General features: G+C 45.8%; 1 protein-coding gene across 2 annotated transcripts; it reads right to left on the minus strand.

Moving 5' to 3' along the window:
* Nucleotides 1–824: 824 nt before the first annotated feature.
* LOC146193830 (uncharacterized) lies at nt 825–23,299 on the minus strand. 2 transcript variants are annotated; one of them, XM_084602846.1, is made up of 4 exons: nt 23,101–23,299; nt 19,719–19,992; nt 14,734–14,904; nt 825–2,858 (listed from the first exon to the last, which is right to left on the minus strand). In XM_084602846.1, the coding sequence occupies exons 2-4, from the start codon at nt 19,752–19,754 to the stop codon at nt 2,661–2,663; spliced, it is 405 nt and encodes a 134-aa protein (XP_084458972.1). In that variant the 5' UTR covers nt 19,755–19,992; nt 23,101–23,299; the 3' UTR covers nt 825–2,660. The 2 variants fall into 2 exon arrangements, with proteins under 2 accessions (XP_084458972.1, XP_084458971.1); XM_084602845.1 differs by having other exon boundaries at nt 22,860–23,299.
* Nucleotides 23,300–23,541: the final 242 nt, after the last annotated feature.

Consider the following 23,541-nt stretch of genomic DNA (forward strand, 5'->3'; position numbering starts at 1 on the left):
TCATATATTGGTGCTGCCTGCCGCACTTGCATAAATGATGTTTTTAATAGACAATCTGCACCACAGACGACCGTCACCATCATCATCAGTTCAGCCACAGTTGACGAAGCGCTAGGTACCATTGCCACGATGCCTCAGAAATCGGCTTTCGCTGCAAGAAGAATCCGGCTTCCAGCGAAAAGCAGCCCCTCACTTTACACACAAGAAAAAAGTCCTGCTGACTAGTCTGGTCGGCCAACACTGGCACGAGGCGGAGTGGAGAAAGACTGATGTAGCGTCACTAGCCAAGAATAAAAATGTGTGATTAGAGAATGTGCGGCTCTATAATTGCAACCATGGAGTGACCCAATGCAGCTATAACTAGCTGAAAAAATGCTGGAACAACATGAAACCGAGAGAGAGAGATCGCCACAAGACGAGTAAGGGCTGCGAGCAAGTCCTGCACGCTTTGTATGCCTTGGAAAAGTGCACAAAATTTCATCTTGTCGTGCATAAAGCGGGCCGCAAGCAGCGGGTGCTGGAATGCACATACAGTTAAACCTCGTTACAAGAGACACTCAAGGGAACCCAAAAAGGTGTCTCTTGTAACCAAAGTCTCTTGTAACCAAAAATTCCTATCAACTCGTATGTGAGACAGTTTAGATTTCCTTATCTAAATTCTGTTCCGTATCAGTGTCTTATTTTGTTGCAATATGTCAGGAACCAAGAAGAAGTGCCTCCTTTTGACTGGGAAGTCAAAATGTCCTTATTGTTTCAGCCACTATCATCACATTCCTGCGGGACTGAAACAACAGGGACATCTTGACTCCTCAGCAAAGAGGAGGCACTCCTTCTTGGTTCCTGACATATTGCAACAAAACAGGACACTGATATGGAACAGAATTTAATTAAGGGAATCTAAACTGTCGCACATACGAGTTGGTACGAGTCAGCTGCATTGCATGAGTGTACCTGGGTTAATTGTGTCTCTTATAAATAGTGAAAAAATTACTTTAGGGACCCGGAAAAGTTTTCCATAGTAACAGAGTGTCTCTCGTAACCATGTCTCTTGTATGCAATGTTGTTAACATGGCAAACATAGGAAAACCAACCAAACCATTTTCAAGTGTCTCTTATAACCGATTGTCTCTTGTAACTATGTCTCCTGTAACAATATTTTACTGTATTTCTACTAAGCTCAAAAGCACGTTTCCTATGAAGTAGATGGGAAAGCTGGACCCACCTGTGCCAGCGACGCTGTTTGAGTGGTTAGGGGAAGCAGGGAAGCGTTCTGCCCTCAGCTTTGTCTGTCCGTAGAAGCTCTCGTAACAACTGTTGAGTCGAGGGCAGCATGAGTCATTGAAATGGCTCTCCACCCGCTGTCGTCATAAGCAAGCAGAGATTCTGTGCTAGTCTCAAGAACCGAGCAGAAAATTGTGCCATGTTTTCATGAAAATAGGCAGCCAGGAGCAATTCTGCAGTTAAACACTACTACTCAATAACTTACCCGTGCCAACCAGTATACAACCATTTGTCATGCTCGTAGTAGCATGTAGCTATAGCCTGCACACTCAAAGTATGTACATACACAGAATACCCATTATCGTCCCATTTCAAGCTGTGGACACACATAGAAAACAAAATAAAGCAAGCACCCAGCCACTCGTGCCTGTGCATTTATGCAAACTTGAATTTGTCCCGATGATCGAACCACACCATTGTACCCACGACACTGAACCTGCAAGAGTTTTGTATGTCGGACTTTCTGTAATAAAAATGTTCAAGGCCCGTGCAACATACCTTCAGCCATAGCCATCCATCTACCTTTATCACCAAACATTTACTGGTTCCACATGCTGTTTGCTAGACAGATGGCGAGTGGCAGATAAATATAGTGAACACATGCATTCACAGTGTGTGTAATCAGACCCTTTTTTGTATGGCACCACATTAGAAACAGTTGGGACAGGGGACAAACAACAAAGAATAATTTTGCCTTGATAATTCTTCCCCTTTAAATCTGGGTGCAGCAATTCTAAACAATTTTTTTTTTTTGTTCTCTTCAGGAGGAGAATCAACACATTCTACAATGTCCTCATTCAGGCAGCAAGTGGTGGCAACTGCTGGCAACTGCTGGCCACATTACAACCCGGATCCGGAACGACTACGATTCGGATGGGACAAGCAACCTGCCACCAGTTGTAAAGGTATGTTTCACACATTACCAAGAATGAGGAGTTCATATATGAACCATGTGCCGGCTTGGGTAGTCTCACCACACTGGGTGCTTTTGAGAACAAGACCACGATGAAGCTCACCGATCTGAGCTTGTACTGCATAGAGCAGCTTGGGGAGCTTCACCGACCAGGAACTGAAAGGGTAAATGTTAGCATTCAACAAGAGGACGTTTTCGAATATACCGGAAACATTTGCGGACACACGGTGGTATGCAACAAGCTGTTTGACAGACCAGAAGATTCCTCGCTAGGCACCTGTGTTGTCAAGCAGATCTTTAAACAACAGCCACTATGCTTCATCTCCGTGCGGCTGGCAACGACATATAACCACTACATGAAGCTTGTGCCAAAAATCTACGACACCGTAGCCATGCCCTTCATCCTAACCATCCTGAGGAAGATTGCAAGGCACAAACAGCCGGAAGCGTACTTATCTGTCTATGTCTATGACACCGTCTTCAGGGGTACAAAATACCCTCCAAAAGTGCAGTTCAACGCATACCCAGATGCAACCATAGAAGAATTGCAGCAGCTGGGAGTTACAACCGTGTTCGCTGCTCCACCACTCGTCGCAAATTTCCCGCCGGCCTGCGTCCACCCAGCAGACTGTAAGGTAGATCCTGGCTGGCACCAGCTACAGTTCTGGAACAGACAGGAAAGAGCACATAAGGGGGCACCAGTCACCACTTTGCTGTCGCACCTAAACATTGTGAGAGGAATCGCTGACAACCCGACCAAGCGACGAGCTGGCAGGTGTCTCCTGGCAGACCCCAAGATTGACACTCAGTGGGCATGACTGGCAGACGCAGATAAGTCAATCCCCAATTTGTTCACGTACAAAGTTGACGATGCAGGCAGCATTTAAGTCATTGCCTGCAGAACTCAGAAAGACATACTCTGCTGGGCTTAAATGAAAAACAAGTTGAGTACGTAGCACAATCAGCAAGCAGTGCAACCATTGAAACTGGTGTTGCAGCAGTCAAAATTGCTGCCAAAAACACGAACATCGTTTACACTCTCCAGGACGTCAATCATCCGGCGTCTAGGGTGTACATCAATAACAAGAACATCTTAGATGAAGTGATTCTGAACCAGTATAGAGTCATATTTACAAGCAAACCTTGGAATCTGGTATTTTGGTATAAGTTGGGTAAGCACCCAAACATTCGCACCCACTACTCACAAACCAATGTCAATGGCAAATTCATCGTCTTTGTAGAGACCAGATTCCTTCAGCGCGTCTGAGAGCAGTCGGACATGACTTTCGCGCGCTCTGAGCTCAGCTACGCGATTTCTGGACCGCGCCACACCCAAAATCAGGTCTTCCAAAACACCACGCGCCTGCACGGTGTGGCCAGCATTTCCGGTCGTTTCACTATTCCAGTGGAAAACGTCTCTGGCAGCCATGCCACCGGCTAGGACTTGTCTCAATGAGACGAGCTTGTCTGGCACGCCGCATTCTTCCCCCCCCAATAACCATGGAGGAGCCAGTGAAAGAAAAGGCACTCAACTCACAGGACTGTCACGAAAACTGCTCCAACCATGACGGCAGAAGGAATGCCAGAGCCAAAACTTTGATAAACACCTGAACAAAAAAATTTTGTGATGTACGTCGATGCAACGGCATGGTTGTTTGGGTCCATATTCCTGCGCAGCGGTCTGACCGTTAATGTCTTCCTGATTTCTGGTGCAATGTTTGTGCGCTACTGTCATCTATAACAGAAAGAGAGGCGAGAGCAGCCACGGTAACTGACATGCGAGGCAATCTCATATATAAAACAACTGTACAGACCAAATGCATCCGGAAGGCGGAAGAAGTGGCAAGATCCCTAGCAATCTCGAAAGCTAGAGTCGAAGACAACACGGATAGTCTCAGACTCACAAGCCCCCCGTCAAGCCTTGCAAAATAACAGGATTAGTCACACAGCAAATAAGTGGATGGACGGAACAGACCCAGATAGGCAACGCATAATTGTTTGGGTCCCTAGAGCTAGGGTGGAGGGTAACAAAGAGTAGATATCATCGTTCCAAGGCTTCACTAGCTTGGCAGTGGAGCCATCAGTACAGCCTTTCACAACACATGATAAGCGGGCATAACGAGGCCAATTTGCACGGTGCAGAAAGCACCACCGGCACGTCGTATCTTTTCGCCACATTCTTCAAGTTGTGGGAAACCCTATGAAGGTAGGGCAGCACCGCAGGCCCTACCTTGAAGAATGCGATCGGAAGGCATAATGAGAAGCTGCGCACATCCAAAACGGGGACAGAAGATGGAACCAGGCAAAACCATGAAAGAGTGGGTGAAACTTGAATGGCGCCATGACTGGTTCAGCGGCTGGCGGTGTTGGAGGGAGGGAACGGCGGCGGCAGCAAGGTCAGTGCATGGCCACGATGGCGGCTGCATGCTCTCTCTTCTGCGTAACCTCCGTAGCTCGCAACTAAATACTCATTGATTCCAACCCTATTAATTTGGAAATAGGGATATAAGTACTGTCGGCGCGGTCCCAGCCAACGTCCATGATAGGCTGTGATCTCAGACAGGCACTATAGGTTAAACTTTTCTTTTTTTTTTTTTTTTTTGAGATAGCCATCGATCCTTTCACCCATTAGTTGTCAACGAAACATGCAAGTTAGCCGCGATCATAACGCCGGCTTTTAGAGCAGTTCACTTCAAAAGCCGCTTGCTGCTATTGCGCCTTCCGATGATTGGAGTGGCAGTGGATGATGCCTGCCCCAGTCGCTCATAGCATGATAAAGCGAACATACTGAAAAGGAGGCTTGCACAACCGGACAAGCGCTGGCACTTTGCCAAATTCACTCCCCGCCTGCTGGAGCTAAAGTCAAAAGGTAAACACACTGTTACTGCTGCGCACATCTTGGCGCACTGCCAAGAAATGTGTTGTGGACCCTGAAGGCGCGAAACGGAGAGACACGCTAACGGCTCATTTTTTTTTCAGATTGGTAGGCACAAATCGGGGCTGGGTGGGTTCATTGTGCGAGCGAGTTCATTACGCGACTCAATAGGTACATTTACTTTATTACAAATGGTTTTTGTCAGCTTTTCAGAGGTCATACGAGAATTCGGACATCAGATAATTCAAACTTTTTTCCCGGTCCCGTGAGGTTCGAATTAACAAGCTTTTACTGTAGCACGATATCATCGGAAAGAGCTAGACATGAAATTTTGGCGTACTCTACTTGCTTGTCTGTCATCGCGTTTTTGGAGGAAATATCGTTAACAGCCCATTGTGCAGCAAGAATCCGTGTTCTGCTAAATTTGATGGCAGAACACTGAGGCAGCCAGTTTGGAGCACTTTTGAAGCAATATTACATTTTTGAAGCAGAATGAAGAAAATGGAGCAGCACTCAACCCCTGGCCATTCTTCCTTTAGTTTGTGGTGCACTAGTTTCGTGCAGACTCTGTACAGCATATTTATTCTTGATTTGTTTTCCATGGCCTTGAGCAGCACAACACGGCTGCTCTCTCGTTGCCATCAGTGCCGACATGACTTGGGGCACAACAGAATGTTATGTCCTTGAGCAGAGGCTGCTGATATATTATGTATGTCGCTAAGTAGTGGTGCAACTGCGTTTTTATAGTGAAGGGCTATGAGAACTGTGTGTAAATAATACTGTTTGTGATGTTCCCACTGACTATATTTCTTAATGCCTTAAGCAAGTATGTAGCACTCAGCCTTGAAAACGCCTGCACACTGTGGCAGTCTTACTGCTTTTTCTTCTTTACCTTGTACTACTGCGCTTCCAACGTGCTTTGTTGTTGTGGAGCCATCTGCATAAAATTCTGTACAACCCGAATATTTTTCTTTAAGAGCTAGGAATGTTAGCAGAATGTGTGCATGTGGAGTTTTCAGTTTACGAAACTGAGTTATTGTGAAATCACAAACAATAGGCAGGCTGTACCATGATGGCAGTGGATCGTGCCTCGATAAACTATCACGGAGGGCATTTAGTATTCCTACTTCTTGGCATTGATCCTCAAATTGAAGTAACAAAAGTTTGATTGACAGGGGTCTATTGTTGAACAGTAGACTGGAAGTGCATTTAGCAACAAGCATGTGGTTTGATTTGATTTTTTTTTTTTTTGGTAGGGGTAACATTAAGAGATAGAAAGCGTGCAGAGTGGGTCAGAGAAATAACTCAAGTTACCGACATTCTAGTAGAAATTAAGAAGAAGAAATGGACATGGGCAGGACATGTAGTGCGAAGAGAGGATAACCGATGGTCGCTGAGGGTAACAAACTGGATTCCAAGGGAAGGAAAGCGTAGCAGGGGGCGGCAGAAAGTTAGGTGGGCGGATGAGATTAAGAAGTTCGCAGGGGTCAAGTGGATGCAGCTAGCACAGAACCGGGTTAAGTGGAGAAATATGGGAGAGGCCTTCGCCCTGCAGTGGGTATAATCAGGCTGATGATGATGATGATGATGTGGTTTGATAAGGAGCGTATCTTCAGGACATATGAAAAGGTTAAGAGTGGTTCTTCTGCGTTCGAGGGAGCATTTATTTGTTTCAACGTACAGAATGCTTATGGTAGAGATCCTACATGCACCAGATGTGAGACAGATCCAGGTGATGCACTGGGTCTAGACGTTTTAGGCCCGTAGACTAGACAACCATAATCTGAACAAGACCGCACGACAGAGTGACAAACACGCAAAAGACATGTTCTATCAGATCCCCAGTGTTTTTGTGAAAGAACGAGTACAGCACAGCTCTGTTTCATAAAAACCACGGGCCTGGTCGATAGGCTGCGATTTTGCTGTGATGCGACGTGATGTGGCTGTGATGTGACTATGCTGACATCACTGATTTACTGACTTCATATTTCTTAACCCTCTTGTACCCATCACCTTCTCCCAGTGCAGGGTAGCAAACCGGTATCTTCTTCCGGTTAACCTCCCTGCCTTTCCTCTTACTCCTCCTCCTTTGAGTACATTTAGGATTTGGCAACAGTCTTTTTATGAGCATTGATATGAGGCAAGAATGTGAGTTCTCTGTCAAAAGTTATCCCCAGAAATTTGTGCACATTTTGACTGGTAATTATTAGTCTCATTAAGGTGTAGGTTGGGGTCATTTTGTATGCCATGTTTGAGTGAGAACATAACTGCCACTGTTTTCTGTGGGAAAAACTGAAATCCATTCTTGTCTGCTCATCTCACTAGTCTGTTTATTGTCAGCTTTATTTGCCTCTCACACATTGATATGTTGGAGGACGTGCAAGCTACTGTACTTACCTGATTCTAATGCGCACATTTTTTCAGAAAAAGTAAACCATAAAGAAGCATGCGTGTTAGACTCGGATATACAGTAAAACCTCGTTACAAGAGACACTCAAGGGACCCGAAAAAGATGTCTCTCGAAAGCCAGGTCTCTTGTAACCAAAAATTCTAAATGCACTGTGTTGATCAGTTTATTGCACATCAGAATATAAATGCATTCACACGCATTAACAAGGAATTGTTCAGGAAGGCTTAAAGAAGTTATTAATACTAGTATGTATTTTTGTGAGTACAGAGTGTACTCCTTCCCAAATTTTGATAGTAAAGCACTTCACTTTTCAAGCCTTCCTGTTGCTCTAATACCTTTGAAGCACTCTTACATGCTCGTCACCCTCACATGCTGACACTTGTTCTCTGAAATGTCCTTGTAGTCATCCTCTATGGCACATGTGCCATTTACTCGTGCGAGAATTGCACAGTCTGTAAGCTCTTCGGAAGCACACAAGATCCGCATCTGCAGATACGAATTCCTTAATGATTCTGGTACCTCAGCAGTCTCTTGGATGCTCGCCCAAGCTTCATCTTCAAGGAAGCTTTCCACAGTATCCATATATGGGCCCTCTTACATCATGTTCATCATATTTAAAGCCTGCTTGTATGAAACGGTTTTTCGCAGCTTCAGTTCTCAGGACATTCCAGACACCTGAAATCACCTGAACAGCAAACTTCGCATCAATTACTATTGTACAGTCTTGCTGCCCGTCGAGCAACAGGCGTTCTACCAACCTTGTTTTGTACAGCAACTTGACAGAGTGCATAATGCCTTTGTCTGTTGGTTGGAAGTAGGGTGTGGAGTTTGGAGGAAAAAAATAACTGGTGGCTTTGAGCACGAGAACTTTGGTACAGCAAGAAGCATTGTCCACAAAGAGAAAGGCATTGAGGTTCTGAGCTTTCATCTTATGATCAAATTTTAACAGCGAGGAGTTAAATATGCTGGATGTCATTCATGCATTCTGATTTGCTTCGAAGGTGACAGTAATGCGATGCCAGTGGCTGAAACAACGGGGTCGTTTTGACTTCGCAATCATGGGGAAGCACTCTTTCTCAGTTCCTGACATATACAACAAAAAGGATGCTGATATGGAACAGAATTGAGCTAAGGGAATATGAAGTGCAGCATGTACGAGTTGGTACGCTTTAGCTGCATTTCATGAGCATACCGAGTTTGTCTCTCTTCTTAATAATGAAGAAATTACTTTAGGGACCTGAAAACGTTGTCCTTAGTAACCGAGTGTCTCTTGTAGCCATGTCTCTTGTATGCAATGTTGTTAGCATGGCAGACATGGCAGTGTCTCATAACCGAGTGTCTCTTGTAACGAGATTTAACTGTAAACCGAAATGGCGCGAATTTCAACCCTCCCATCGCCCCTGACATTTCAAGATGGCGCCAAAGCTGTTTGTTTCTGTCAGTGTCAGCAATAATGCTCGCTGACGCTGGGAGCCCAGATTTGTTTTGTGTAGTAGCATCGCAACCATTCCGTCTATGCACTTCCTGACTGCGATGGCAGGGGCCGCACCAAAGATCCCCCGCTTCCACTACAAGGCCGGCTTTAAGAAAAACACTGAAACACTGAAAGAAAAACGCTGAAACCGACGGCAACAGAGCCACTGCACGTGCTTATGGCGTGCCAGAAATGTGCGTTCGGGACTGGAGAAAGCAGAAAGACCGCATCTCCCTCAGTGAGTCGACACGCAAAGGGCTCAATGAATCCCGGAAAGGCCAATTTACTGAAATTGAGAATGACTTAGTGGACTTCGTTAAAAAACTCCGAGAGAACCATATACCAGTCATACTGAGATGATAAAAGTAAAAGCGCTGGAGCTGGCTAGACATCGCGGTACGTCCAGGAGCGAGTTTAAGGCCAGTAGAAACTGGATATCAAATTTTATGAAAAGGAAGGGCTTTTCTCTTCGGCGACGGACTGGCATATGTAAGAAATTCCCACAAGCCTTTGAGAAGAAGCTTTGTGCGTTTCAGAGCTATATTATTTCATTATAGCACAAACATGGCTACAAGCTGGGACAAATCGCCAATGCTGACCAAACATCGTGTACTTCGACATGCCCGTCAATGCGACCGTTGGAAAGGGGCCAAGCAAGTGCTTTTTTGTCGACAGGCAATGAGAAGACGCGAGTAACTGCAATGCTCTGCTGCTCTGCCGATGTCCACAAGTTGCCACCGTTCCTCATTTTTAAATGCAAGACACTTCCGAAGGCAGTAAATTTTCTCCTAGGAGTCATTGTCCGAGCAAACGAGATAGGGTGGATGGACACCGACATGGTCGTGAACTGGATGATTGCGTGTGGTGCAAAAGACCCGGGGCCAACACTGGGCTTCGTGCTATGCTCGTCCTAGACGCGTTCAAGTGTCACTTGACCAGCGCGTTAAAGACAAGCTCACTGCGTGCAATGCCGACCTCGTTGTTATACCTATGTTGCAGCTTCAACCAGTGGATGTGTGCTTGAACAAGCCAGTGAAGGATCAGGTTCGTGTTCTCTACAATGAGTGGCTTAGCTCCCAGCCGTTCATATCGAACAGTAGGCTTAAATGTTGCGCCCCTGGAGATGCTCGCTGGATGGGCATTCGAGACATGGGCTACAATCCCATCGGCCATGGTGAAACGCTCGTTCAAAAAGTGTGGCATCGCAAATGCGCTGGATGGCATAGAGAACGATATGTTGCGGTCGGTCAAAAGCGACAGACAAGGAGCTATCGGAGAGCAACGAAAAGTGAAAGTCCAGCAATAAATCTCCCCTTCCTCTAGCACAAGTTTTCCCGGTTTTCTTGATCACAAATAATTTGTGTGCGTTAGAATAGGGGATATGTTTTTTTTTTCTTGTTAACTATGAAAATTGGGTGCACATTAGAATTGGGAGCACGCTGGAATCGGGTAAGTAAGATATCTGAAGACCTTTCAAACCCACCGAATAGATAATAGATTTTGGCATTACTTCGGAAATGGAGATCATTTTTACTATGAAGAGCGTTGTGCTTAAAATACATCCCTGAGAAACACCATTTTCTTGAGTAAAGCTTTTTGACAGGGTAGCACTAAGACACACCTGGAATATACAGTTGGTTAAAAAATAACTCACAACTTTCAGCATTCTGTAACAGATTATTAAGCTGGCTAGGTCGCGTAGGGTTCCAAACCTCCAAGTTGTATCGTAAACTTCATCTAGATCAAAGAATACAGCGAGACAGTGTAGCTTGTGTATAAATGTCTCTCGGACTGCGCTTTCGAGGCGAACTAGGTGATACCAATATACTTTGTTGGGCGAGTTGGTACTTATTCATTATTAATATAAACAGCGGGAACACAAAGACAAGGGACAAGAAACAAGAAAGCCACAGCACATGTGAGTCAGCGCATGTACTGTGGCTTTCTTGTTTCTTGTCTTCGTGTTCGTGCTGTTTATATTAATAATGAACTAGGTGATCTGTTGTTGAGCATGTTTTTCTAAAACTGCATTGGTTGATGTCCAGTTGCTAAAGGGTAAACATTATTCTGATATTAAGAATGCTTTTAAATGATTTGGCTAGACATCTGCTGAGTGCAATAGACCTATAGCTCCTTGGGAATCAAATCAAATCTTTATTTCCACCATGTGCAATATAGATGGAGGGCAACGGAAAAAAAAGCTGCCAGTAGGCAGCTTGACGAGTCCGCAGCCCATTTCGCAGCGGCGTTTCGACAACAGCAATCAACAGTTTTAGCAATAAACAAATCAAAACATTTGGTCTGTGCTGAAAAGAAAAACCTCGATTTGAAAAAACAAGACTTCAGGGCAAGTTAAATCAATTTTCTCTGCCTGAAAAAATGGATCGAAGTTCAGCAGTGGAGGAAATAACTAAATTAAAATTAGTAGACTGATAATGGTTCAGAAGTGATGGTAACACATTAAATATAGGCGTTCCATACCAAAGGTCATACAGCATGCAGCAACTTTCCAGCATTCTCCATGTCTGGTAGCAAATAGCGTTCATTTTTTTCTAAATGTGCCAAAGTATCCAAGTGATGTATATCATTTTTGACTTCATATCTATATCCAGTACTGAAGAAGTAGTGGTGTAGTTTGTGAGCTGCAAAAACATGGCACTATTGAAAAATTTTTAGTTGTTGCATTATAGTCAGCATTGTAGACGTAATGCAGATATCATTTGTAAGTTAAAGAATGTAGTTGAACCAGACAAATTGGCAGTAATTAATATATGTGAGTAGAAATGAGCATTGTAAACTAATATTTTATTCTTGAAGAAAGCATGTATCTCAGACGACCAATTACACCAGTTAATCGAGCCAGATTTGTTAGTGATAGGTTCAGATGAGAATCCCAGTACATGTGGGCATTAAATATCACGCCAAGACACTTGAAATTATCGACAATATCAACAGAACGAGAGTTTAATATAATATCAGCATGAGGAGGGACGGGCCTATTTTTTGGCTGAAAAATAACTGCTTTTGTTTTATTTTCATTGAGCTTCATAGAGTTAGATGTGAACCACTTTTGTAACTGAACTGCAGTGTTATTGCAATTAGAGACAAGTCCATCAATGTTAGTCCCAGAAAAAATATGCTAGTATCATCTGCAACGAAGCAACAAGGGGGTGCAACGGGGTAACATCTGCAAGTTGTAACGGCGTGGAAGAGAAGGGAGTGCGGTGCTATCACGCAAGACAAGCGCGTATAGAAAAGATAAGAAAGACGGAAACGATGGAGCCAGTAGTGTGCGAGTGACTGTGTCTATGTGATCCTAACCCGTATGCGTCTGTCTCCTGAGTGTCATCCCTACCCCGTAACATTTTGGTGGCAGTGGTGGAATGGCACTCACTCCCGCCCAGCGCAGAGTGCCATACAAGACTGGAGGTCGGTCTCCGCTACCCAGGCTCCAATACCAGCTCCTGTGTGCTTACCGGCAGGGTCCTGGGGAAAGCCTCCGAGACCTCGCCGCTGATATCCAGCAGTTGGTGTTGTAGTCACTGCCAGGGGCGCCTCAGGACGCCGTAGCCTTGATCGGCACCGAGGCCTTTCTTGTCGCGATTGGGGACCCCGAGGTCCGGCACCAGGTACGTCTCAGATGCCCTGATTCGATCCCCGCCGCTTTGAGCCTCGCCATCGCGGCAACCAGCAAGTGGCACAAGCGGGGCCCTAATCAAGAAGCCCACTTACGAAGGAAGCTGGCCAACTTGGAGCGGGCGTGCAGCGATGCTGCACAGCACTGCCAGAGGCTGCAGAGTGATCACGAACAGGCCAACAAGGTGCTCAAGGAGCTCGAATCGCGTACTGCTGCACGAAGAGACCAAGCAGAAGTTGGCACTGAGCTCGCGTCTTCGGCAGCTGGAGAGCGAGCGCACGGCCCTCCAGGAGCAAGCAGAAGAGGAGGGGGAGGCCAAGCACAACCTGTAGAAGCAGATCGCCCTCAAGCAGCAGGTGGCAGAGCTCAAGAAGAAGGTGGACTAGGAGAGCAAGGTGGCCGCGCAGGGGGAGGACGCCCACAAGCGGCTCCAGAAAAACATGGAGGCCCAACAGCGGCAGATCCAGGAACTGCAGGCCCTCAACGACAAGCTGGAGAAGTCCAAGCGCAAGCTCCAGACTGAGGTCGAGGAAATCACCATCGAGCTTGAGAACCAGAGCGCCAAAGTTTTGTAGCTGGCGAAGAAGCATCGCAAGTTTGACCAGCTGCTGGCGGAAGAGAAGACAGTGTCAGAGCGGCTAGCCACCGAGTGGGACACGGCCGAGCGGGAGTGGTGCGAGGATACCCGTATCTTGGCCATTGCGCAAGAGGTCGAGGAGCGCGACACCCTCGAAAAGCTTGAGCGGTCCCGCAAGCAGTTGCAACTGGAGCTGGATAATCTGGTCAATACAGTCAAATCCACTTATAAAAATATTCAAGTGCCACGAAATTTCCATTGTTATAACCGATAATTGTTATAAACGGTTCGCACGAAAAAAGCATAACTGCAGAGAGGGGTCACGGACGACAAGTGACATGCGAGCTCTGCCGAGACATCGTTTTGGTGGCCCCGAAAGGAGTCACCAAAACGCTTAAAAAATCCCTAAGTAATGCTGGGGTGAAGAGAGAGACGAAACTTTTATTTAAAAGCAGAGGAGATTCGGGCATGCAGGCCCCTGGATGAAATCGCCACAAGCATCTCACCACGTACATCTCACTGGCTTGCACGAGAAAAACCCATGTCCATTAACCTTGCTTGCCTCACGCGAAGCGTGTCGACATCTTCTCCATGGCATCTAGGTACACCACATAGTGCAGCGGCAGGTCCCTCGCGAGAACAAAGACCCAGAGGGACTGAATCAACTACAGGGCCTCTTGCGAAAACAACGTTGAGGCAGCCTGCCCTATCACGCCATCGTCGCTGTCGTCGTCAGGCGCCTTATTGAACGTGTTTGCGCCCATTGCAAAGAGGACTTTTCTTTGTCAAACTTCTCAGCGGAGCGGATGATCGTCGCCACCGTCGGTTGCGATAGTGCGTACTCCTTCACGATACTGCACTTTGTCTCAAATCGATAGCTGTGCGCTTTCTTTTCACGGCAACCTCGTCCGATAATCAGCGGATGGATCAGCCACCTTCCGTTTCGGCGGCAATTCAAATGAGACGGAGAAACCGGGTGGCCAGGAACGACTTCGACGCAATCAACTTGCACATACAACCAAATCCGTTTGCAGAAGTGCGCAAAATGAGGGGCGAGCGGGTGAATGAGCAGATCAGAGGATCAGCGCTGTCGATGCATTGGCGAAGTCCATTTGTGTTTCGGAGGGTGGCGCAGCGCAGAGCAATGGGCGCAGTCCATTTGTGTTCCGAGGGGTGGAAGGGCAGCGAGAGAAAGGCGCGAGTGGCTTACAATGCGGAGAAGGCCAGAAAACAGGTTCTGCTGTATGAACGCGCGGCGGCAAGGGTGCAGCAGCTGGAATTTCTTTCTTTCTTTTTTTCTTTTCAAGGATTTCGCATTCCACGGCCTTTTAGCACGAGAACTCAGGAGGCAGACTTCATTGTTATAGCCGATAATGTGGCAAGGGGCATTGTAGTAAGCGGGTTATTTTACCAGAGAAAACATACAAAAGTGGACAGTACAGCAGGTTTTCATTGTTGTAACCGATATATTGTTAAAACCGGTATCGTTATAAGTGGACTCGACTGTAGCAAGGCACTGCAAACCGAAATGTGCATGAGTTGGAGAAGTCTGGGCAGAAGACGCACCTGAAAGAGCTGGAGGATGAGCCGGAGCTGGCCGAGGACATCAAGCTGTAGCTGGGCGTCACCATTCAGGCACTCAAGGCCCAGCACGAGCGCGACCTGAAGGTGTGCGGCGAGCAGGCCAAGGAAAAGCGGTGGGCCCTTGCTAAGCAGGTGCGGGATCTGGAGACGGAGCTGGATGAGAAACAGAAGCAGAGGTCAGCAGCCCTGACAATTCGCAAGAAGCTCAAGGCAGATATCCGCGAGACTGACCGGCAGATGGAGTTGGCAAACAAGGCTAAGGAAGAGGCCAAGCGGGCACACGAACGAAAAGCCGAAGCCCAAGCCAAGGAGTTGAGCAGGGAACTGGAGACACTAAAGACCAGGCAAGTGAAGGAAATCCAGAGCCCGGAAGAGAGGTTGTTGGTCGACTGTGCGCGGAAGGAGAGGTAGCTGCTGGAGCTTGTTACGTGTAGTCAAGGTGGATGGTGTTCTGGCCCACTCGGAGTGGCTAGTGTGCTTTGAGAGGGAGCTGCGGGAATACTCAAGAAGCAACAGCTACAGCATGGTATGGGCGACCACTTCGCACAGGAGGACGGTTCCTCCACTGCAGATGTGAAGTGCCTGCAGCAGCTCATTGAGATCAACACTCGGCTGGTCAGATGTGTGTCTATAGAGCAAAGCATCCAAAAAGACGATTTGCTCATGTTGAAGCCTGGGATAGCAGTTTTGGTTTTCGTCCTCGTGGTTACAGGGAAGGTCTCATGTGCTTACACAGACCTGGCACTCAATGGATGCACCGAGATGAAAGAACCGACTCTGGATGTGGACAAGTCCAAGCTGGCATCTGAGCCCACGAAAACTGAAGGCGTCGAGAGAGAGACCAAGGACGAGACAGAGGGCAGCAGTGGTGAGGTTGGCCAGGGAGACCAGTCCGTAAAAGACTCCTCATCGAGCAAGGAGGGTGAAAAGGAGGACGAGGACAAGCCCAAGAAGCCAAAGGTCCAGCCAGACACGGAGGTGGTCAACAATGTGCGTGGCCTGCTCATCAACTTCTATGAGCCGTGGTGTGCGCACTGCGTGAAACTAGAACCTGAGTACCCTCGCACGGCCACCGCGCACTGGAGTGAGCGATTGTTGCCATGGGACGGTATCACTTGAAGACATTTTGAGCATCAAGCAGCCTCCCCGGACTTAACTTGGACTGTGATTTTATTGGAGATTTCCGACTGGTGTGTTGGTGTGGCCTTGTGTGTTATTGTCCATTCCCTGTGTAGTCAGTGCTTTCGTGTGTGTGTGTGTGTGTGTGTGTGTGTGTGTGCGTGCGTGCGTGCGTGCGTGTGTGTGTGTGTGCGCGCGTGCGTGCATGCGTGTGTGTGGTCAAACACAAACAGCCAGTTTCCTGTCCCTCTTCCCCCCCCCACTGGAAAGATGAGATGTCACGGTGAGGAAGAAAAGGAAGCTCGGTGCTAGTGCGTGGCAAATGCGTGGATGGTAGATGGATGAGAAAGAAGAGAATGATGGAGCCGGTGATGTGCGAGTGAATGTGTCTGTGTGATCCTACCCCGTATGCGTCTGTCTCCTGAGTGCATCCATACCCCGTAACAATATATAATAAATTTGATGTTCTGATTCATATTGTCACGTCCTGACACACAGGAATACGACAGCAGCAGAAACCTCGGGTCAACAGGGCAATGGCAAAGTGCAGCACAACAGGAGCGGGACAGGCACGTGCGAGAGTCAAGGCAGCAGCGTCACCTTTTTCCAAGCGATCGCGCATCTTCTTCTTCGGGCGCTACGATATTAACGATATCATTTATATAGAGATTAAATAAGAAGGGGCCCAATATGCTGCCTTGTGGGACACCACAAAGAAACAGCAATATTCGTGATTGCGAGTTATTAATTTGGACAACTTGTAGTTGCTGGGATAAATATGACTGTAATAACTGCAACCCACACCCATGTATACCATAAATATCCAACTTGCACAGTAAAATTTCATGACTTACCAAGTCAAAAGCCTTGGAAAAGTCGACAAATAATCTAGTCACTAATTCTTTCCTTTCATATTGCCACCTAGCGTTGCCAGGTGGCGCATGACTGAGGTGTGAAAGGAGGACGAAGTTGAAGAGGACGAAAAAGTGTCGCTTGCACGTTTGCGTCTGTGCTGCTGTGTTCTTGTGTCTGGGCTACCCCCTGCTATCATTGGCATCCTTAGTCACCGTGTACGTGACAATATTGTTTCTTTTTGGTGAAGCAAGGCTAATACAGTAGACATGTTTTCCCTAAACCCAAACTGCTGCAGTATTAATAAATTACAGTAGTCCACAAAATGCGAGAGCCTATTGTGATTTAATTTCTTTTTCAAAAGCCTTTCAGAAAACAGGCAAGATAGATACCAATCGATAATTGCTTAACTAATTTCAATCACCCTTTTAATAAAGAACTACTACATTAGCTATTTGCATCTTAGCCAGAAATCTTGATGTAGTTAGGAAGATATTAAAAATATCAGCAAGAACTGCTGCTATGATATCTGCAACATATTTCACAGGTTTTATTTGAATGCCATCAATGTCCCTACTGCTGCTATTGTTTAAATTTGTGATTGTTGAAATCACGTCTTGCACTGTGACTGGTCGAAGAAATATAGACGCATCATTCCACATGTTTACATATTTACATGCATCTGAAGACCTACCTGACATACTGACGTTCATAAAAAAAAATTGAAAGCAACTGCTAGTTCTGCCCCATGCAAATGTTTGCCCTCATTGGTCAGTTTAGATATGCAGCTATGTCGGTTATCACGGCACAAAAGCATATTTAATTTGTCCCAGAGCACCAGAGCAACTCACTAGGCACATTTTTGACATCCATGAAAGACGAGAAATATTCTTCATGTGCAATGCACAGTTTATTCGTTAGTTTGTTTCGATACTGTTTGAAAGCGGTCAAGTTGTTACGGCTTCGAGTGTTAAGAAATTGTTTGCAGAACCTGTCTTTTGTTCTCATTTGTTGATAGAGTTCATATGTCACCCATGGTTGAAGTGGATTATGAAGACGGCGCGAAAGCGACGAGGACAAGGAAGGAACACCAAAATAACAGGACAGGCGCCAACTTTCAACTCAGTCCCAACTATCAGGCGCCAACTATCAGTTGAAAGTTGGCGCCTGTCCTGTTATTTTGGTGTTCCTTCCTTGTCCTCGTCGCTTTCGCGCCGTCTTCATAATCCACTTCAACCATGAACCAACTAGCCCAAAGCAAAGTACTTCTTGAGTCACCCATGGTTTTGGAATTTTTCTATTTCTTTGATGTTTTTTAACAGAAAAATGAACTTGGTATAAACGTTTACAGACCTCTAGAAATGCGTTTTAGGCATTGTCAGCATCATTGATATTGAGAACTTCGCACCAGTCCACTTGAAGCAACTCCTCACGAAACGCGTCAAGAGCCGTATCAGCTATCAGTTGGTAAAAGATTTCAACAGGTGGATGTTTTTGAACGCCGGCATAATGTAAACATGAAAACAAAGGAAGATGGTCACTAATAGAACATGATAAGACACCAGCTTTTATGTCAGGCGACGAAAAATTTGTAACAAATATATCTAATACCGATTGACATTCAGTCGTTATTCTGGTCGGTTGATTAATAATATTATCTAACTCATTTGACAAGAGTATTGCAACTTGTGCTTATCAGTGTAGTAATTTCCATATAGATTTTGTAATCACCTTCAGCAGCCAAATCAAGCTTATTCTCTGCAACAATTGAAATGAAGCCTTCGTAAAAATCAAGAAATGCAGCAATATGCCCACTTGGCGGCCTATAACAGACTGAGGATATTATTTTTTCTGCTATTAGAGATAACACTTCAATGCTAAAAAAATCTAGCAGTTCACATTTCATTTGTTCTAGAGAAAGAACGGCAACACCACCTCTGCGACCACAAGGTCGGCTGATATGATAGGTATTATAGCCTTTCATTCTGAATATGTTGCTCTTATTTGTGCCACATGTTTCACTGAACATAACTGAAAAATGAAAAGAAAATTTATTAAAGAATAATTCTAAAGAAAACGCCTTGTTTCAGACAGACCTGGTATTTATGTGCACGCATTTCAGTACCTCTGCCTCGGCACATCATATAGGGTGAAGGCAATCAAGGTCCTCATGGCCTCTGACCGAATTGCCCTGTCAGCCCTCCGCACAAGAACCTTTCCATGTGCATGCCACATGTACTTAAACTGTGCTTCTTTCATCCACTTTTTTGTTACTTGTAGCAGGTCTCTGTTGTGATGGGTCAAATTTTCCTGGATGAAAATATGCGGCCAACTATCATTTAGTCTTTTTCTTGTTCAACCAAGATTCCCTAATGGCCTGCCTTATGAAACGCACGACTATTCCACGTATCTTACCTTTTTGAATGGGCAGCCTGTGAACTGCCGCAATGACATATTTGTCCAGATGGGGAACTTCCAGCTGATCTGCAACTTCCTTTAGCATCGTGTGCAAGTTTTCACCTTCAACAAAGGACACTCCGTGGATTTTCAAATTGAGCTGCCTGTTTTGAAACTTGAGCTCACTGACTTCGCGCCAAAAATAGCAGAAATGTGCATTACAGATCCTTCCATAGCTTCCACTCGAGCTACAAGGGGAGGGAGAATTTCTAGCTCAAGATTAATTAATACAAGGAGAGCCTTCCTGTACATTTCATTTGCCTTGTGCAGCTACCACCAGACGACGAGCTTCTGCAATTTTGGCACCGCAAAGTTTTCCTTCCAGTCTCGTACTTACCATTGAACGACTTCTCTATTACTCTGAACAAGCTACACATTCTTCATATTCAAGAAAATCCACATCACAATTGCAGCAGGCACAGGACAGTGTTTTCGCCACAACAGAAATTCGCCAGGAACAAGACACAATACAAGTACTTGGCAGTGACAGAAGCACAACCATCGTTACATCACACAGAATAATAGGAGCACAAACTAACCTGCACAGTTATGACAGCAGAATCAATGCTGTTCATAAGATGCCACCGAAGCTGTCAAATGACTGCTTCGTCCAGTGCTTTTGATTTATGCAGAAGATTCCTCTGTCGGGCGCACAGGTGCAGTTGATGCCTGCAGCGTTGATCGCGGCGATGACTGCATGGCAACTAGGCACACGGCGGCACAGCTCTCAAAAGGCCACGCAGCCCGCAGTGACCAGTGGCTCCTGGAACCGGCAACGCTAGACGATCCGGGAAATACTGCGTTCTGCCGCATCTGCACAGATGATAGCAGAATCAGATGTCAGTTGTTTTCCTGACATTAGGAATGGTACAATCAGCCTAGAGAAGTATTCCGGCAATCCATTTTTTTTTTTAATTTTTAAGTACTTCTAATGATGATGATTCTGTTAGATGGGCGAACATTTCATAATTTAATAATAAGCATTTCACTGAGACCAGTTGCAGTGTGTGTAGCAGAGAGGACTCTAATTCTTGGCCTGTAATTAAACTATTCTACTCTTCGTTTGTACTGCCGCTTTTTGGACGTTTTTGTCTTTCAGCTGTTCTTTTGTATTTTACAAAAGATTCGTGCAGTATCTAGAACTTGACACAGCAGAGAAATGTTCACCCAATATATCCACTTGTTCTCCTAAACTTGTTTGTGCCCGTGGGAAAGTCTGAAGAGGAAGTGTGAAGGGTGTATAGGTGCCATTTAGTTTGCAAACTTGCTCCCACATTTCCTTGGATGTTATTCAGCTACTTATGGATGATGCGTAATTGTTCAAAGAAGTTTTTTCTGCCCCACGACGAATATACTGAGCTTTAGCCTTGCCTTTTAAAAAAGTATGAAGTTATCGTAAGTTTGGTATCTACGGAAGACAACCCATGCTTTGTTTTGCCCCTTTTTTTTTTTTTGCTGTTCTGCATTTCTGATTGTAACAATATTTGTGATTTTGTCTTACCACTCTGAACAACTGAGGAATGGCAAGGTGTGTAGCAGTGAGGATGCAGGCAGTGAACCTATCATTCAGTTCATCGACGGTAAGGCTGTCCGAAAAAATATTAACGAGGCTCTTCTTGAAACATTGCCCACTCTGCTAGGTGTAACTTCCAGCTATGTGGTTTAGTTGGAGTGATTGACGGTGCAGATGATAACGTTATTAATACTGGTGAATGATCGCTGCCATGTGTATTACCTAAAACATCTCATTTAAAATCATTAAAACAGATGGTGGGCTAAACAGTTATAAAAGAACTCGTTTTACCTGTGCTTGGAGAGCAGTAAGTATTTGCCTGTGTTCAGAAAGCAAATATTGTTAGAAAGAATAAGATCTACAATATGGCCCAGTTTTTTCACTCTCCCAAAGTAGAGTGGTCATTAAAACTTGCAACTACGAGATACAGTCCTGGCAGCTGATTAGAAAGGTCTAATTCATAAAGAGATAATTTCAGTTTTGGCTCGAGGTATATACTACACACTAAATGTTTCAAACGTGAGTAAGATGGATGCCACTACTTTGAACCTGGGCCCGTATTCTGAGTTTGCGTCGATATCGAAAGTGTTGCTATCTCCCCGACCTTAAGTCATCTGATTGGTGGAAACACCGGAACATGATGTTGCCGTCTCTTCTGGTTCTATAGTGGTAACATCTGGTTTCAGCGTTTCGGCCGCTCAGACGGCTCGGTCACGTGAGATAGCGACACTTTGATAATGACGCAAACTCGGCATACAGGCCCTGGTTTTAAGCTATGTTCACAAGCTGGGATCTTATTTCGAACTAAATGGCAATGCCACCTGAGAGCTAATTTGAGTGCTCTCAGTCAAGGCAGAAGACGTTTTTATGTTTAGAAGATAGGTTTGTTTCTTGTAGGCATAAGGCCACATAAGAGAATATAGATAGTATATCCTTTGCAAAGTGTAATGAACGGTGCATGCAAACTCATGGCAGGAAAAGGTAGAATAACAATAGCATTTTTCCTCCTTACATTCCTTGTCGCCAGACCAAAGGACAATCATACACACAGAATTACAATATAGTCATGAAGCTGACTGTCCACCTGTCGCCGAGCTTTTCCTGATAAACAGCCGCTGTCCATCTATCGCATTTGGCCCTCACTGACAGCAAGAAACTAGTGGAAACGTGAGTGGCTTCTTCACGCACCCCGCCGCGGTGGTTCAGTTGTTTGCTAATCTACAAAGACGTAGTTCCGATCCCAACTGCGGCAGACCCTTTTCGATGCAGGAGAGAAAAATTGTACTGTGCAATGCACTGTACACGCTGAAGAACCCCGCGTAGTCGAAGTTACCGGAGCGCTCCACTTCAATACGGCGTTCATCACCGCCTGAACCATAACTGAAGGCGCGTACTATTGCACCTCCGCAACTCCACGGCGTTCACCTAGGATAATTTCAAGTTCACTAACGTCCAGGACAAGGGCGCCCTGTATTTCGCCTAAATCGAAATGCGGCAGTTGCGGCCGGGATCGAGCGCGGGTTAACGTTGCACAGTACACGGTCGCCTTGCGTTTCGGAACGCGGCCGGGAAAAAGTCCCGGTAGCAAAGTACTTGCAACGCGCGGTACCTACATACAAGTATGCACCTTGCGTGTCGTGTCCATCCGGACAACGCCACCGCCGCGCGGCCATCGATAAGCATAATTACAACCAGATCATGCATACTGATGTTCCAAGCACCATTGAGGTAGCAGACAAGAATTACTGTGAGCCGTGCGCGACGCACGCCCAAAGAGGGCCGAAAAGTGCGCCAAGAAAGACACCAAATAAAAGCAGACACGGGCATTGAACATCAAGCGCCACCCAATCGACGCGATGCAGCCGCATTGCACACATCCTGCATTTCTGCGCTATCTTCTGTACCCCTGGCATTCCTCTTGCGTGCTGTCCCGTCGGTACCTTTTGTCGCTGTCCTTTTTTTTCCACGCTAGTTGCAATGTCGCAGTCATTAACGAATACACACCAACAAGCCCAACTGTCTTCCATGATCCTTATGTAATAACAAGCGTATCAAGTACACACAACAATAACGGAACTTACCTATCGCAATGAAATAAAACAGCGCTAAGAACGGGACGAAACACGGACACGGGCGCTAGCCCGGCATCTTGCACTTCTGAACTTACCTAGCGTAGGCAGACCAAGAAACTTAGAAGTGTACGAGGCGGAACTCGAGTCCAAATGATGTGAAGTTGTCACAATGACGTAAAGAGTCTCAAAGTTTCCTTCTTCAACATGGTTGAGACCGACGATGTGCCACAGCAACGCGTCATTCTTTTCAGAAAACTTTACTAAGAGCAGCGCCAGCTCCCTCCCATTCCCGAAGGCGACGCTTAAAGCCAATTTTGTTCTAAAATGTGTACATACCGCACGTCATCAGCGTGCCATCCACTGCTTCGCCACATCGCACTTTTCATGCAAGCCAAATATTGGTGAAACAAGGTGGAGTCATGGCCGGTGTACAGCCGCCACTGCTGAAACACGTCTTGTTTGTCGCGCGCGCGCAGCGTAGCGAATTTGTTGTCTGGATTTCGTGTGTGACTTGGCTGGTTTCGACTGGTTTCGGCTGGTTTCGACTATAGTCATTAATCTGCCTTGGGCGTGGGAATCTGGACGATCACTTTAATAGTCTTCTAACGGAATTCATTGGAAAACTTTAGGAAACGAGCCAGTTGCCAGATCAGTAGAAAACGGCAAATATAATACTAATACCTAAACCGGGAAAACCTCCGCAATTGGAAAATTTGAGACCGATTTCCCTACCCTCATGTGTAGAGAAGTTGCTGGAGCAGCTGGAGCACGTAATAC

This window comes from Amblyomma maculatum, chromosome 4 (genome assembly GCF_055883805.1).
Source record: "Amblyomma maculatum isolate TAMU_Amacu chromosome 4, ASM5588380v1, whole genome shotgun sequence".
NCBI lineage: Eukaryota > Metazoa > Arthropoda > Arachnida > Ixodida > Ixodidae > Amblyomma > Amblyomma maculatum.

Excerpts from the sequence above, each read along its gene's own strand:
- LOC146193830 (XM_084602846.1), bottom strand. The coding sequence starts at position 19,754 with ATGAACAGCATTGATTCTGCTGTCATAACTGTGCAG. Across the intron at positions 14,905-19,718 it reads CTGCTGTCATAACTGTGCAG|CTCCGTCTCCAGATCCCGCA; the intron begins GTTAGTTTGTGC and ends TTTCTCATCCAG. Across the intron at positions 2,859-14,733 it reads TCATCCTCCAGCTCTTTCAG|AACTGTAGCTGGTGCCAGCC; the intron begins GTGCGTCTTCTG and ends TGTCTGTTCCAG.